The sequence below is a fragment of the Crocodylus porosus genome, unplaced genomic scaffold (genome assembly GCF_001723895.1).
Source record: "Crocodylus porosus isolate Cpor-Errol unplaced genomic scaffold, CroPor_comp1, whole genome shotgun sequence".
NCBI lineage: Eukaryota > Metazoa > Chordata > Crocodylia > Crocodylidae > Crocodylus > Crocodylus porosus.
In genome coordinates this window covers 105805548-105820333 of record NW_017728931.1, presented here as the reverse complement: position 1 = coordinate 105820333, position 14786 = coordinate 105805548, and the positions used below count along the sequence as shown (strand labels likewise).

The 14786-nt window shown below is 38.9% G+C and overlaps 1 protein-coding gene across 1 annotated transcript in view; it reads left to right on the top strand.

The window, feature by feature from the left end:
* Nucleotides 1–13232, top strand: part of GPR37 (G protein-coupled receptor 37) — a 16062-nt gene extending 2830 nt beyond the window's left edge. Inside the window, exons 2-3 of the mRNA XM_019543958.1 lie at nucleotides 4–395; nucleotides 11935–13232. Coding sequence (XP_019399503.1) covers nucleotides 4–395; nucleotides 11935–12753 — 1211 coding nt within the window. The 3' untranslated portion in view covers nucleotides 12754–13232. The remainder of the gene's footprint in view (nucleotides 1–3; nucleotides 396–11934) is intronic.
* The last annotated feature ends 1554 nt before the right edge of the window (nucleotides 13233–14786 follow it).

Sequence of the window (14786 nt, the reverse complement as noted above, 5' to 3'; positions counted from 1 at the left end):
GAGGAGCCGCGAACCGCTCGGCGGGCGGCGAGGGCGCCCCGCTGGCGCTGCCCTTCAATGGCTCGGCCGTCCCGCGGCGCAACGGGAGCGGCGGGGCGCGGCGAGCCCGGCTCAGGAACCCCTTCTACCCGCTCAGCCCGGAGTCGTACGGCGCCTACGCCGTCATGTGCCTGTCCGTGGTCATCTTCGGCACCGGGATCCTGGGCAACATGGCCGTGATGTGCATCGTGTGCCACAACTACTACATGCGCAGCATCTCCAACTCCCTGCTGGCCAACCTGGCCTTCTGGGACTTCCTCGTGCTCTTCTTCTGCCTCCCGCTCGTCATCTTCCAGGAGCTCACCAAGAAGTGGCTGCTGGAGGACTTCTCCTGCAAGGTCGTGCCCTACATCGAGGTAACGGCCCCGCTCGCGCCTGCCGCCCCCCCGGCCCAGTCTGGGCAGCGCCGCCCGCGGTGGCCCCGCGCCCCGCGGGGCCTGTCGGCGCCTCCCTGCCGGCCCGCGGAGAGGGGATGCTTGTCCCGCTCGGACCAGCCACAAGTTTTGCAGCGGTCCCAGCAGAGGGACAGGTGACTTCTTTAGCCAGCCCGCTGGCTCTTCCTTTCCTACCTGTGTGCGAAATGAAGAGGCTGGGCGTGCTCGCGGCAGCCAGAGCCGTTTGATTTGCGAGCGGTGGTGATAAAGGTGTGCATCACCCCCTAGCAAACACTTTTTCGAAAGGGAATGAAGTTCCTTGCGCCGCTTACCCGAAGATGAGGCATGTGTTGATTGACAGAGCTAGTCAGACCTGGGTTTGCTCTCCCTCAAACTGAACAAAAGTCTTGTTCGTTCAGACTCCACTAAACTTGTATTGCTTCCTGCCTCCCCAAAGAGCGGGAGTTATCCCTGCAGAAAGCAATGTTTAAGCCTTTCCAGCAAAGCAAGCAGCTCCTTGCTCGAGGGAGGTGCCTATATATTCCAAGATGCATAAATGTGATATATACACTATTAACTTAGGCTTCAACTTCCAGAGCCCTTGCTTATTTATTTGGTTTTTCTTTAAAAAATGACCCGGGTTTCATTTAAATCTCTGCCTCTTGGCGACTGTTCAGGGGATCTGCCAAGCAAGCTTTCAGCCAGCTGGCAAGAGTCCTGCTACATTCAGGATCTCCACTTTATTTATTTACTGGAAGCAGAACACTGAAGCTTGTTGGTAGAGTGGTAGCCCGTTATTTTGGCAAACGGTACTGTGTGCCTGTGACACTGTTTGATGTTATTTTTTACACCGAGGGTAGCAGTAGGTGAGCAAGAAATTACTGAACTGTTATTCCATTAACCCTGAAGAATGGCTTATTGGACATGAGGGAACCTGCTGTTTCTTTTATCAGTATACAAAGTGGCATCAACCCCAGTGTAGAGGAGCAATAAATAAACTATATGTAAATCGCCTGTGATATTTCTTTGGGATTAGGATCAAATACTTGCATAACATCAGTTGCCGCTGAAGTAACAGCTATTATTACATCTCTACAGCAGCTACAGTGTATTACTGGTACTCGTGTGGAGCTGAGGCTGTGTTATGTTTTAATGCATTAATTTGAGCTCCATGGTAGACCATTGCTGTGACATGAAAAACTTAGTCTATGTTTTATGCAAAATAATTCATATATTAGAAATAGTCAAACAAAGAATTATGCAGTCATACAGAATTTATTTTGCTGACACTACATAGCTAGTAATGAATACAGCAGTGGACTTAAAATGGCAAAATTAAATGTTATGGTCAGTTTTACAATAACTAATATATTAACTGAAATAAGGAATATGCATTTCAATTAAAGCAATACCTACTGTATCTGAAATAATTCTAGACTTTCTAATAGTGATATTTTTTACTTTTTAATTTCCTTATGCTTAGAGTTGCATAGGAAATAGGAAAATCTTTTGTAGACCTGATTCTACTTACGTGTCAGTAATTGAAAATGGCTTTTATGTCCTGTATTATCTGACACTTGCACAGTATGGGCACATCTTTCTTGAAAATTAATTGCTTATCGAAATAGTTTGAGGTTGCAAGAACTGTGTTCTTTATAAATGGGGAAGGAGTACAAAACACTACATGTTTTAATTAACTTGTTAATTTAAACAGATCAGGTATAAATATCATTTTCCAGAAGTCTATAAGCTACTGGTTTTCTTTTAAGCAAAAGAATATAAGGTTTTATATAGGTGTTAGTTTTGGCAGCTGCTGGCTTTACAGCTAAAGGCCAGTATCTGGAAAAGCATCGCAGTGATTTAAGATTACCCATGGGACCCATACTTCTAAGTTGCATTAAAAGGTTTCAGGGTCTTAAAGTGGGGTTGAAGTACTGATGTCTGCGAGAGTGATCCTGAGAATGACATGCAGCTGCCACTGACCACTGGAGGGACCAGAACTCCAGATAGCTTACTGATTACTATAAGGCTTTGTAGATGCCAAGTCTTGACAGGACTTAGCAGCTGGATGACAAGCTCACACCTACCCTGACTGGTGGAGGAACAGCTAGTTTTTAGATCCCAAAGCCCCTCAAGATGCCGGTCATTCTTCAAGCTGTACTTTGGCCTACTGATTGACTTACATAACATGAGAGAAAGAAGTCCTTGATTCCAAAAACAATTTTTTTTGATCCAGTCCCTACTCCCAATATTTTTTGACCCAGTCCAAAATGTTTTTTGATCCAGTCCCTACTCTCAGCATAGTTTCCATATATTACACCAGACAGTCATTGGATGAAATACTGATTGAACCTCAAGGCTCCTTCCTCACAGCTGAGTCTTCTCAAGGCTCCCTCCTTGCAACCCTAACCCTATGTTACACGGCTATGCTCCCTCTTATACTCTCCTTCTGGCCTCGTGATTCTTGAAATACTTTGTTTTTTCTGAACAGTTGTACAGTTTCAAGAGAAGGGACAAGAAGACTTCTGCTCAAAATAGCAAGAAGCCTTGTGGGTAGGACATTCTTAGTGATGGGAGATGTGCATTTAAATCCTCTCAGGCTAAGGAGGGAATCTGATGTGGGTCTCGCACTTCCAAGGCAAGTGGTTGGGCTGTTATATAAGAGGTGTTATATACCATGACCTCCTCTGGCTGTATTTTAAAGTTAAGAAGTCAGCTCTTCCCAGTTCTTCGAAAGAACAGCTGTAAGTGCCTACTTAAAGGAGGGTGTTCCAAGCTACAGATCCCGAGTAGAGGCACTTTTCTGAGATGGGCAAGATTTCTATACTCAGTTTCTAGCTAGCTAGCTCTTGGAAGGTTTGCTTTCTTTGGTGGCTTTCTGATTAGTGTGCTGGGCATTTTGGATGTCATTCTGAGATGCCTTACTCTCCTGTGCATTGCACAGGGAGCCTGGATTCCACTGTGCAAGAAACTTTAAGATACTTAAATCCTTTCCTGGATCTAGTTCCTGGCCAGACTCCCACCTTTAGTTTCAAAGTTGCACAAACTTGTTGCTCAGTAGAGAATATCTAGTTACCAAGAGCAAGTTACATAATTGTGATATGACTCAGCTTCACTTTGTACTGTATATAAGTCTTAACTAATTTAAATGAACAGTATTGAATATTTTTAGTTTAAGGTTTGTGACTAATTACTATCTATTAGTGCTGCTTATTGGGTGTTAATAGTGCAGAATTTTCTTACTGAGCACATATAATCAGTTTTATAATTGCTTATACACTTTTGTTAAATTAATTTATCCACTTTGTGTGTGAATTGTCACTGATGTGCCTAAAAGCTTGCTCCTTTTAATAGTGTTTAATTTAAAATGCACTTTCCCACATATGATTAAGAACTGCAGCTAAGCATATGTTTTTATATCACACATGATGCCACAGTTGGGTCATGTGCAGCTGCCTTTCAGACTACATAATGGATAAATCCCTGAGAAGAGTCTTGAACAGCTTTTGGAGATATGTGCTTAAATGGATCAAAAGAGCCCTTTACATGTGCCCAACAGGGAGAGAACTGCTGCGGATAAACTCTTGGGAGGATCCAGGGGCCAGCAGTGTATCTTCCTCTTCCTGTTATTCTTTAATAATCCTATGATCGGCATCTCTTAAATCTATCCACTGTTTTATTTAGGGCCCTAGATTTGTATTTCAATATCCAATATAGACATACAGATTTTAAAATTTGGCTTACATAATTGTATTCCTTTCCCACCTGTTTTTCTGAATGTAATTCTCTTTAAAGAAGCTTTAGGAGCAGCCACAGGTCAGAATCTGCAGTGTGGAGGGCAAGCAGCAACGTGGAATGAAGTGGAGTTGGCAGCTTCCCTTCTGCCAAGCTCTCTAAATGGGAGAGCTAGAACCCCCAGCCTTTTCATGGTGGGAGGGACCCGATTCCTTCAACAGAAAAATTAAAGCAGTGGTTCTCAACTTTTTTACATCTGTGACACCTCTAGAGAGACTTGAGGTAACCCTCAAAAATGCCAGCTCTTACTTCCTCCCCTTCCCCCCACCTTTTTTTTGACTACAGAAAAATAATAGACCTCTGTTCAGTTGCAAAGAATTCAGAAAGACTGGAACAAAGCAGGACAGGTTAACACTACAGATTCCTAGTTAAAATCTTTGGGTTTATCACATGAGTCATGTTTGTCCACACAGCAGTGCTAACACTGTGGCATCCTGCAGCCCCTTTGAAAGGATCTCAGGGCATCCTGGCTGAGAGTCGCTGGTTTAGGTTGTAGACAGGCATTCTGATTGTATTGCTATTATGCAACTATTACATCTGCATGGTTCTGTAGCAGTAAAAGTGTAGCTAAACCTCCCTGACTTTACCCCTGCTTCCACCCCGTGAAAGTTAGGGTGATATAGCTCACTCACTACAGGACATAGCAGTTACAGCATAACAGCTGCAGCACACTTCAAGCAGAAGCTTTTTTCTCTTATTTCAAGTGACTACAAATGCACATTTGTCCATATCCTTAGAAAGGAATTCAACAATACAGAAAGATAGAGCTTCCATTCCCTGAGCATGGGGTCCTATATTTTCCACCTTCCACTTCTGCCTCCCTCCCCCATTTCTCTTGCACTGTAAATGAAAAAGAGTGATAACCAAAATTAATAAACTTTTTTTTTTTCTGAGTGCTTAATAACCATTAGATAAATACATAAATCCCACAGTGATGAGAGGTTGAATTGATATAACTGGAAGATAGAAAATAAAGAGGTTCAAGAATTTGTTTAGGATCATAGTGGCTAGCTTAAGGTGAGAAAAGGTCAGGCTTAGAAAAGGGCCCTGCCTTCTAGCCCTTATTCAAACTTAACAGGAACCTCTCAGTGTGATTGTGTGTGAGAATATGTATTTTGCTATTAACGTATATAACAGAGGTCAGCTATTTTGGCTAAAACTGGAAATAAAGTTCTTTAAATGTCATGGGAAAAAAAAGGTTATATACTGAGAGACTAAATGGTTTAGGGATTCAGAAATGAGTCCAGAATGTAGTTCCCCTGGGGGTGCCAGTTTGAATTCAGTTCAAGTTGGTAGAGAATTAAAACAGTGCCATCTGAGGCCTAATCTTTAACATGTATTAAATGAGTACATGGCATTGTTCCAGTGTCTGGTGGGTAACTTCCAGCTCACAAAAGCCACCACAATTAGCATTCTTAGTGGAAAGTGATTGATTTGGCCTGGAAAATTAATTACTCTTTCCCTCTAGAGTTGGTCCCTTCAGGGCACATTTGAGGGATGTAAGTGGGCTATAATGGCAAAGCTGGCCATTCTGGACCCGTTCCAAACCTGTCAGTACAATCATTTTGTGTGTGTTGTATTAACAAAATAAATACATATTTTTTTAATGGATATTACTAATCTCACTCTTCTAGGGCTACCATTGTACCACATCTTCCCCATTTCTTTCTTTCACCTTCATACTTCATTTAAGTTCAGTGAGGGTTTTGAGCCTCACAGGTATCCAAAAGTACAGAGAATTTAACTTTGAGGCCTTAGATTACTTGTCTGAGCATCTTCAGCACTTATCTAATAATAAATAAAGTTTTTAAAAAGAACCTTTAATAAATTGCTATCCTTTTATTTTATAGCTGCATGATGATATTATTTGGTGTTCTGTCAGCATTTCTTTCCTTTACAAACCTCTGTCTTTAGGGGTTTATAAATTGTCCATAAAATTCACTTTTGGCTTAAGCGTTGCATGCAGCGTTTCAGCATGGAACTGAATTTGTGTTAGACTGGGTTTAAAATTGGGTCAGCAATATCTAAGTTATTACATGTGTGGAAAGAAAGGCAGCATCTGATACCATGGCACTACTGAATGCTGTCTTGATGTAGACCCCACTGCTGATATTGAGTGTATGACAGGGTTGTCCATGTTAAGTCTGAAGGTACAGGTTTTAATAATGTTTAGGTGCTAGCAGATCCTTATGTAAAGTAGTGATGAATTTGGTCCTTGCTGAAAGAAATTATTGAATTCTTTACTAAAAATGTAGGTTGAGTTTATTGTTCATTGATGGATCTTGAAAGAGAGAGAGAACTGAAAATGTAATTTATTAAACCAAAAAAAATGACATTTCTTTGAAAACAAAAGGGGAAATATATCTAACAGACTATCACTTTCTCCAGTGTTCTCAATGAATAGAATATGAGTGCACTAATAATTAGCTCTCATATGCTGACAGTATGGTTTTACTTTCCCTTTAGAAAGAGTTCAAGAATAGCCTTCTGAAATCAGTATTCAATAGCAGCATGATAGGGCATAAGGAAGTGTAATAAATACAGACCATGTGTGTCCAGTAATAGCTTGATACTAAGGCTCTGTGACCAAATCACAAAAAAACAACCCCTTTTCCTATGCAAGTGAAACACTTCCACAATAACAACTTTCATGATTATCAAACTGCTTTTCTAATCACGAGCTTGACACACCTCTTCTCCCAGGGTAATAATCTTGATTGCTAGTATCAGAAGTTTATTGTGATGCTAATCAGCTCTGGCCACTGTATTATTTCAAGTAGTTGTGGCCTTTATCTGTCTTAAAACATAAAGCAGTAAACAGATTTTAACCACTGTTTGATGATATGAGGATGGGGGACGTATATATTTTTTGCTTCATTGTGACCTTGAGATTGATATTCAAGGTTCAAAAAGTAGTATATTTAAAATGGTCATTTTAGGTCATTTACTGTGAATACTTAATTGTCTAATATTTTGCAGTATTCAATGTATTTCTTTTAATAAATATAGAAAATACACAAACATTTTACAGATAAATACATTTGGCCAACTTTCTTGGGCAAAGCTGACAAGTACGTGAGGGCCACCACTGTGGACTGCATTAACAGTATGTTAAGATTATGCAGTTAGTGTAGATACAGGACAGTTGTAATAAGATAATAGACTAGTCTCAGGAAAAAAAATCTTTATAATCTTTTTATGCGTATAAGGAACAGATAGAGATGGGCTAATAGATTGTCATTCTTGGCTCAAAATCTCTTCATCCAGTGGTCTTCATTTTTTAATGACTTTGTCACAGCAAGAGTTTAGATAACTGGAGGTTGTTTCAGCAGTTGGGGCTGGCAGTGTGTTATGCAGTTAAATGAATTATGTATGCACTTACCCAATATACACTGTATGCTGTGATCTTTTTTGTAAACTGATCAAGTTCCATCTCCAAGCTAGTTCAGTTTTTTGAGGTGCTATCCCCAAATCTTGTTCCTCTGAGCTGTAAAGGCTACCATCACATTTTTAGTCAGTTTTCTCATGGCCAGTTTATACCCTTTTATTTTTGTGCCAACATTGTTCTTTAGCTTAAATGAGTTCTTTTGTCTCCGCAGCTCTGCTTGAATCTATTCTGAGAGGTTTTTGGAACGCCAACATGCCTGCAGCACGCAATACAAATGTGTCCATGTGCTTGCGTATATTCGTTATGGATTAGGATGTGTAGCCTTTATATCAGGAAGGCAAATGCACATTACTATTACATTTTAAAAACCCACTGGACTACTGTATAAATTGGGTATAAACATTTAATATTTATTTTAATGAATGCCCTATCATTTATCTCCCAGGTGTCTCTCAGCAGTCTCCTGGAGATTTATATCCAAGTCCTGGAGACTCCAGGGCAATCCTGGAGGGTTGGCAACTCAGTCCCCAGTGTTTATCCACTTACGTTTATAGACAGTAATAATATCACCTCTCAGCTTTCTCCTTGGTAGATTGAATAAACCAAGATCTTTTAGTTTCCTCTCATGAGATTAGGCTCTTTATTCCTTGTATACCCTAGCTGTTTTTCTCTGAACCTTGTCTATATATCTTTGGGGCTTCCACCTCAACCACCCTTCAGTTATACAAGACCCTGATGAGGTATTTAGCACTCTGCCTGAATTCTGTCCCTGAAAATCTTATTTCTGCTAGCTTTCCCCAATCCGTTTAATCTGCATTGCATCCATGATCACCTGGAGGCGTTGTCCCAAGGCAAGGACTGAGTGTTGTGGGAGAGTGGCCACGAGCAGAAGTAGGGCAGACTGCTCAAAGCTGTAGAAGATTTGGTTACTTGTTTAACCGAATGAAAGGGGACTAGAAGGGCAAAGCAGAAAGGAAGAGAATGGGTGTAAATAAACTGGCTCGCTCCTCCAGCGAATATTTTGATTAATTTAGCGCCACAACCAAGGCCTCAGTTCTTCAGTTGGTTTGACATAGTCACTGAAGGGCCAGTAAGCAATCCTAGAATTGTGTAGTATATGAAGGACTGCCATAGTGCTCAATAAAATAACGCCTTAGTGTACATTAGGAATGTATACACCGCCCTTTCAATATTTTTAGAGAAGCAAAAGCAGTAAAAAAAAAAATTCTTTGACAGATTCCCATGGCAGTCTTGTTCTAGGTGTAGTTTATCTTCCCCGCTATCAGATCAGGCCTCTTATTTTCAGTCATTTGTTTATGTGGGATTCTCAGTTCTTGTAAAAGAAGCTAAGACATCACTTCTTGTTTCATGAGTATCCAAGAAGGCAAGAAACAAGAACTCTGGGCTGTAAGAGGCTTGCCTGGAAAAATAAAAAAAGTTTTTTGCTACTTAAAATATGTAATTCTATAAAGCTAAAGACATAACAGGCCTGATTCACTATTGTGCTGTATTTTACGCTGGTGGAACTCACTGGAAAAATGAGTAGCTGAATCAAGCCTCTGCTACAGTGACTTATCCCATTTAAAGATTGGCTGCTTTTCATTGACATGCCCTTTTGTGATTCAGCAATTAGGTTTGTTTATAATGTGTTTTCTGTATTCTTCAACTATCTAGGCACATCCCAGGAGGTTAAAGGTAGAACACTGATCATAACCAAGGAAATGTGGAGTTTTTTCAGTTTAACTTAAATCCTTAGTATTACTGTAACATTTGTGAAGTTTAATATGCAGTTTATTAGTAGAAAGAAACACATTAGTGCTGAAATAGTTTATAGAAAAGTAGCTGGAATGTCCTCGAGCCTAGCTCTCACCCACACAGGCTATGAGTAACGTTCATTTACTTAAGTAAAATTACTCATATCTTACAGTGTTTGGGGAGGAATCAGACCCCTGAATTGCTTTAAGGCCTGGAGAAGGTAGGTGAAGTGAATTTCAGGTCATATTTATCCTGTAGAAACTAGTCAGGGTTTAGACTCAAGTGTTCCACCGCATTTCTTTTTTTATCATTCTTTTCCATAGAATCACAAAGTTTACTAGTGTTTAAAAAACAGGAAACCATTGCATGTCCCAGACAAACAATAGCTTTATTTAGCTTGGTTTCATTAATAAATGAACAGTAGAATTTTCAAAGCTGATTTCTGCTATTCCTAGTTTCCTCTTGCCCTGTTTCACTGTCTTCAACCTCTAAGTCACTGGTCAATTAATGTGACAGGAACCCCGTAGGTTATGTTTGCTCACTGTAGATATGCCTTCTTTCATTAGTCCCCTTTAACAGCTGCAGAGTCTCCAGTGTCCTAGCCACGGTGCAGTGTAGTAATGCAACACAGAGGCAATCACAGGAGGGGTTTTTAAACCATGATGGGGGTGGGGAGGATATGTTTTACTTAATAAATGCACTCTCTTTTCCCTTGTAATGATGTTTAAGTTCCATTAATTTCATTTAAGTCTCAGAAATTTTTCTTTCTCCATCTACCTAAAGAGTTTGGCCAGAGCTGGCTATTGACGTTTTTGGTATTCATGTTTGAAGATCTGGCTAGAGTTGTTGGAGCCCCTTTAGGAAACCTGTAGAATATGCGCATGCATGCATTTATCACGTGTTTCTGGGACAAAAATCCCAAGTCTAAATTTGCTGATTGGACTCTTCTCAGCCCTCATATATAAAACTTTTTATTAGTTAGGTTTGTCATCATTTCCTTTGAATGCTTACTAAAGGTTTTCCTACAACTCTTGTTTTTCTTCAGTCGTTTTTATTTTTTGCTGGTGTTTCCCAAGCTTTATGGTGAGCCTTATCAGACAGTTTAACACTCTAAATTAATAGGTTTGCTTATTAAAAATGTTTAAAGTACTGCTTTGTCATCTTTCACTATTCCTCCCTTTGCAGGTTAATTAATAAGAGATTGCATCTTACTCATTCCATCTCTCAGGAAGCTGCTTCAAAGAATTACCCAACTAAGCCAATGCCTTACAATTTTAATCCTCACTGTCTAATACTTTGCACTGATATTGAATTTTAGCAATCAGAGATGGTCATTAAATACTGAAAGCCAACATGAATGATACATTTATATAATTGCTTTTAATTGCACAATCTATCTTTGCAGAACTGTTTATGAGTTGTAAATAAACAAGAATCTCTCAAAATTGTGATAGAAAGCAGAATACATTTTGAAATGCACCCTTATTTAATTTTAAATATAGCATTCCACATTGTATCAGGTAAGCAAAAATTACAGTCAGTTGCCCAATATTTCCATCAATGTCACCAATTAATCATGTGAACATGTGGCTAATTCATTCTAACAAGTATACGTTTTTATAAACGATTGGAAAAATAGTTTAACAATTCCTGTTGTTGTAATTTCATCGCTCTTTTGCATCAGTACAGATTAGATACAACAACAGGTTACAAAACCATAAAAACAAATAACTTAGAGTGCAGGAAAGCAAAAATCAAGGGTCTAGTCTTGATTTGACCTTGAAGTAAATACAAGTTCTGCTTTTGAGTATGACTTTATTAGAAACTGAATTCAGTAAAATGTACTTAAAGTCTGTTGTTTTGCAAATATGTTTGTAGGATATTGAAGGGTAAAATGAAACAAAATGATCTTTTGTGATCTTTTAGTATCAGATTCCTATTTGCAGTTTTTAAGCAAGGAAAGATATCCATTACTTAGCATTTGTCTCTTGCAGTGTGTTTTTGGAACTTTGTCCAATTCAGTTTTAAAGTATGTATATAATTGGCCAATGGTGAGAGAGGGTGCCTATGTTTTGGGCTGCGAGAATTGAGCATCTGGCCTCTTACATCAAGCTGGTTAGGATATTTTAAACCGGGTACTCAGCAATGGAGGAAACCTAAGGTACTAATCACTTCAGATTAGTGGTAGCTAATATTTTTCAAAATTTCAACTTGGTGCATCTTCATCTTTGCCAAACATATTGAGATGCAGATCTGGCCTTTTTCTGAACAGTCAACAAGGAAGGAATACCTTTAAAGGAAAACATACGTTCAGTATTTCTTTCACATTTTAATAGTTTTGGTATTTTTCAACAGCGGTAATTTGGAAACTAATTATATTGAATTTAACTTTACCTGATATATGATAAAGAAAGAAGTTTTAAATGGACAAAAATATAAACAGGTGTAATTAATAAATTAAGTGTACTTTGTTGGTGCTCTGTACCAGATAGTCATTTAAGTAGTTTATACCACATCGCATTATATTTTTATATTCTTTGGACAGTATCAGTATTAAAATGTGTTCCCTTTTCTGCCTCACAGGTAGCCTCTCTGGGAGTCACTACATTCACATTGTGTGCCCTATGTATAGACCGATTTCGGGCTGCCACTAATGTACAGATGTACTATGAGATGATTGAAAACTGCACATCAACTACTGCCAAACTAGCTGTTATATGGGTTGGCGCTTTGCTTTTGGCACTTCCAGAGGTAGTGCTACGTCAGTTGATAAAAGAAGACCCTGAATTTAGTGGCAGTCTGCCAGGGGAGCGATGTGTGGTAAAGATTTCTACTGAATTACCTGATACCATTTATGTATTAGCTCTCACGTATGATGGTGCAAGACTCTGGTGGTATTTTGGCTGTTACTTTTGCTTACCTACCCTCTTCACTATTACCTGCTCCCTAGTAACAGCAAGAAAAATCAGAAGAGCAGAGAAGGCATGTACAAGAGGCAACAAGCGACAGATTCAACTGGAAAGTCAGATGAACTGCACTGTGGTGGCTTTGACCATTTTATATGGGTTTTGCATCATTCCTGAAAATATCTGCAACATTGTGACTGCCTACTTGTCCACAGGGGTCTCTCAGCAGACTATGGATCTCCTCCATCTCATCAGTCAATTTCTTTTGTTCTTTAAGTCATGTGTTACCCCAGTCCTCCTCTTCTGTCTTTGCAAGCCTTTCAGCCGGGCCTTTATGGAGTGTTGTTGTTGTTGCTGTGAAGAATGCATCCAGAAGTCTTCAACGGTGACGAGTGATGACAATGACAACGAGTACACCACAGAACTTGAACTATCCCCTTTTAGTACCATCCGCAGAGAAATGTCAACCTTTGCTTCTGTTGGGACTCACTGCTAACTAACTTTATGGCTTTATTTTTAGTATTCTTCTTTATTTTATTTTTAACATCATATTTTCCTTGTTGGAATAAAATACATGAAAAAATCTTGATGGTAAGAACTGCCCTGCAGGCCAATTCCCATACTAACAGTTGTGCTTTGGAAAATAATTTCTGTTTTAGTTATCAAAATAAGAGAAAAAGAGCCGGCGTGGGTTTTTACAAGCATTAAATTGGTCTGGTGCTAGTCTTTTTCCTGTTTGGGGATGAAGAAATCATATCACTCTATCTGATTTAATTTCTTGTTAGTTTATTTGATAATCACTGTAACTTGATTGCATAGATGCATTTGTGGGTTTTTGCAAAATGTTTAATGTAAAAGATGTGGTGGAAAGTATTTGAAGTTAGTTTAAATCCCATTTACTGTACACCATTGTGAAATGCTTTGGAGTTTGGAAAATTTACAAAGTAGTAAAAATAAATGAGATTTTATTCTTTACCTTCAGTGTCAACCCACATTTTAACAAGGATGTCCATAAAAATAATAAATTTCTTTATTAAAGACAAAAAAAACTTTGCTTTATATAGAATACTTTGAATTGATCATATTTAATTTATCATTCTTGTATTAACACTTGGCACATGTAAAGGAGATCATTATAATGGTATTTGCTTTATGCAAGTAGTTTTTAAATGTTTATAAGGAGGGTCAATATGCTACATTTAATTTCCTTTTCCCATCTGTAACTCTACAATGTTTAAGTTACTTTGTTCTTTTTGAGAAGCAAGCTTTGTTTTCATATTGAATTATATGGTGTGACTTCAGTAGTTAACTTTCCTCTTTAATTTTTTTTTTTAACACTGAAGTCATATCTTAAGTCTCTCAGTGTAATTCCTGTTGGTGTCAGTGAGAGTCCCACTGCACAGTAAGGGCACTGCTTTGCCACAGGTTTGGTGACAATAAATGAGAGGGAGTATAATATGTGGAAAGTGAATTCCTTTTTTTACTTTGTTTTCCTGGTAGTTGCACTTTCAGACCCAGAGGGCTTGACTCAAAGTGCTTTGTTGTCTGTAGAAAGATTCCCACTGATTTAACTATGCTGTGTGGATCAGGCCCACATTCTGAGATATACCATGAATGTTAAAAATGAGAATTATGGAAACAAATCATAAGCATTCAGTATGCATCCTTCACAGAGACCATGATCCTCACATCTTTTTTTTCTGAACTGTGTTGTTTTGCTGACTGTCTCTTACTCTGCACAGATATAAATTGGGGATCATCTGCTCTAAATACTGAGTATAGTGTAGAGACACCCGAGCTAGCCTGGGTTCCAGAAGTAACCTAGTCAGGACAACGAGGAGTTTGTGCAAACTAACTTACCTTGCTGCTTGTCTGTGATGGCTAGACTGCTTATTTAGAATGGCTTGGATATCTCTGCTACATAGCAGACTTCAATGTCAACATAAGCTACGAGACTGGTTTAAATAAAAGATTCATTCACAGGTAACAGAATCGGCATATGCTCAGCATGTGCTCTGAAATTAAAAGTAGTTATAACTGATCCAGTCTACTTCTATCTACATATCTGTTCCTCTCATTATTCTCAGTATTTAGTTATATAGCAAAAACAAAAGAAAGGTTATTAGTCTGAAGAGCTATCTGCTTGACTCCTTGTTTCTCTCTGATTTTGAATAAGGTAGTCTTTATTGCATTAGGCCTTAATAACTTAAGCATGTGAATAGTTCTGCTATAACTACTGTTAGGCACAGGTTTAAATTCCTTGCTGAATCTGAACCTAAGTTCTCAAACAGTTGGGTAATGTGCTTATCAGCTCCTAAAGGCAGGAGCTGTTTTGTGGACTTTTTCTCTTTCCAGTCCCATTTCTGTACACCTCCTGTGGAAGCTAAAATGTTCAGTTACATGAAATGAATTTTAGGAAAGTTGAAAATAAACTCCCTCAACAAAAGTTACAATTACTTACCTACCCTCAGCCCTGCTGCTTTTTAATGTTACTTCTTCCCCGTTGCTATAAAAATCTACTATAGGAAA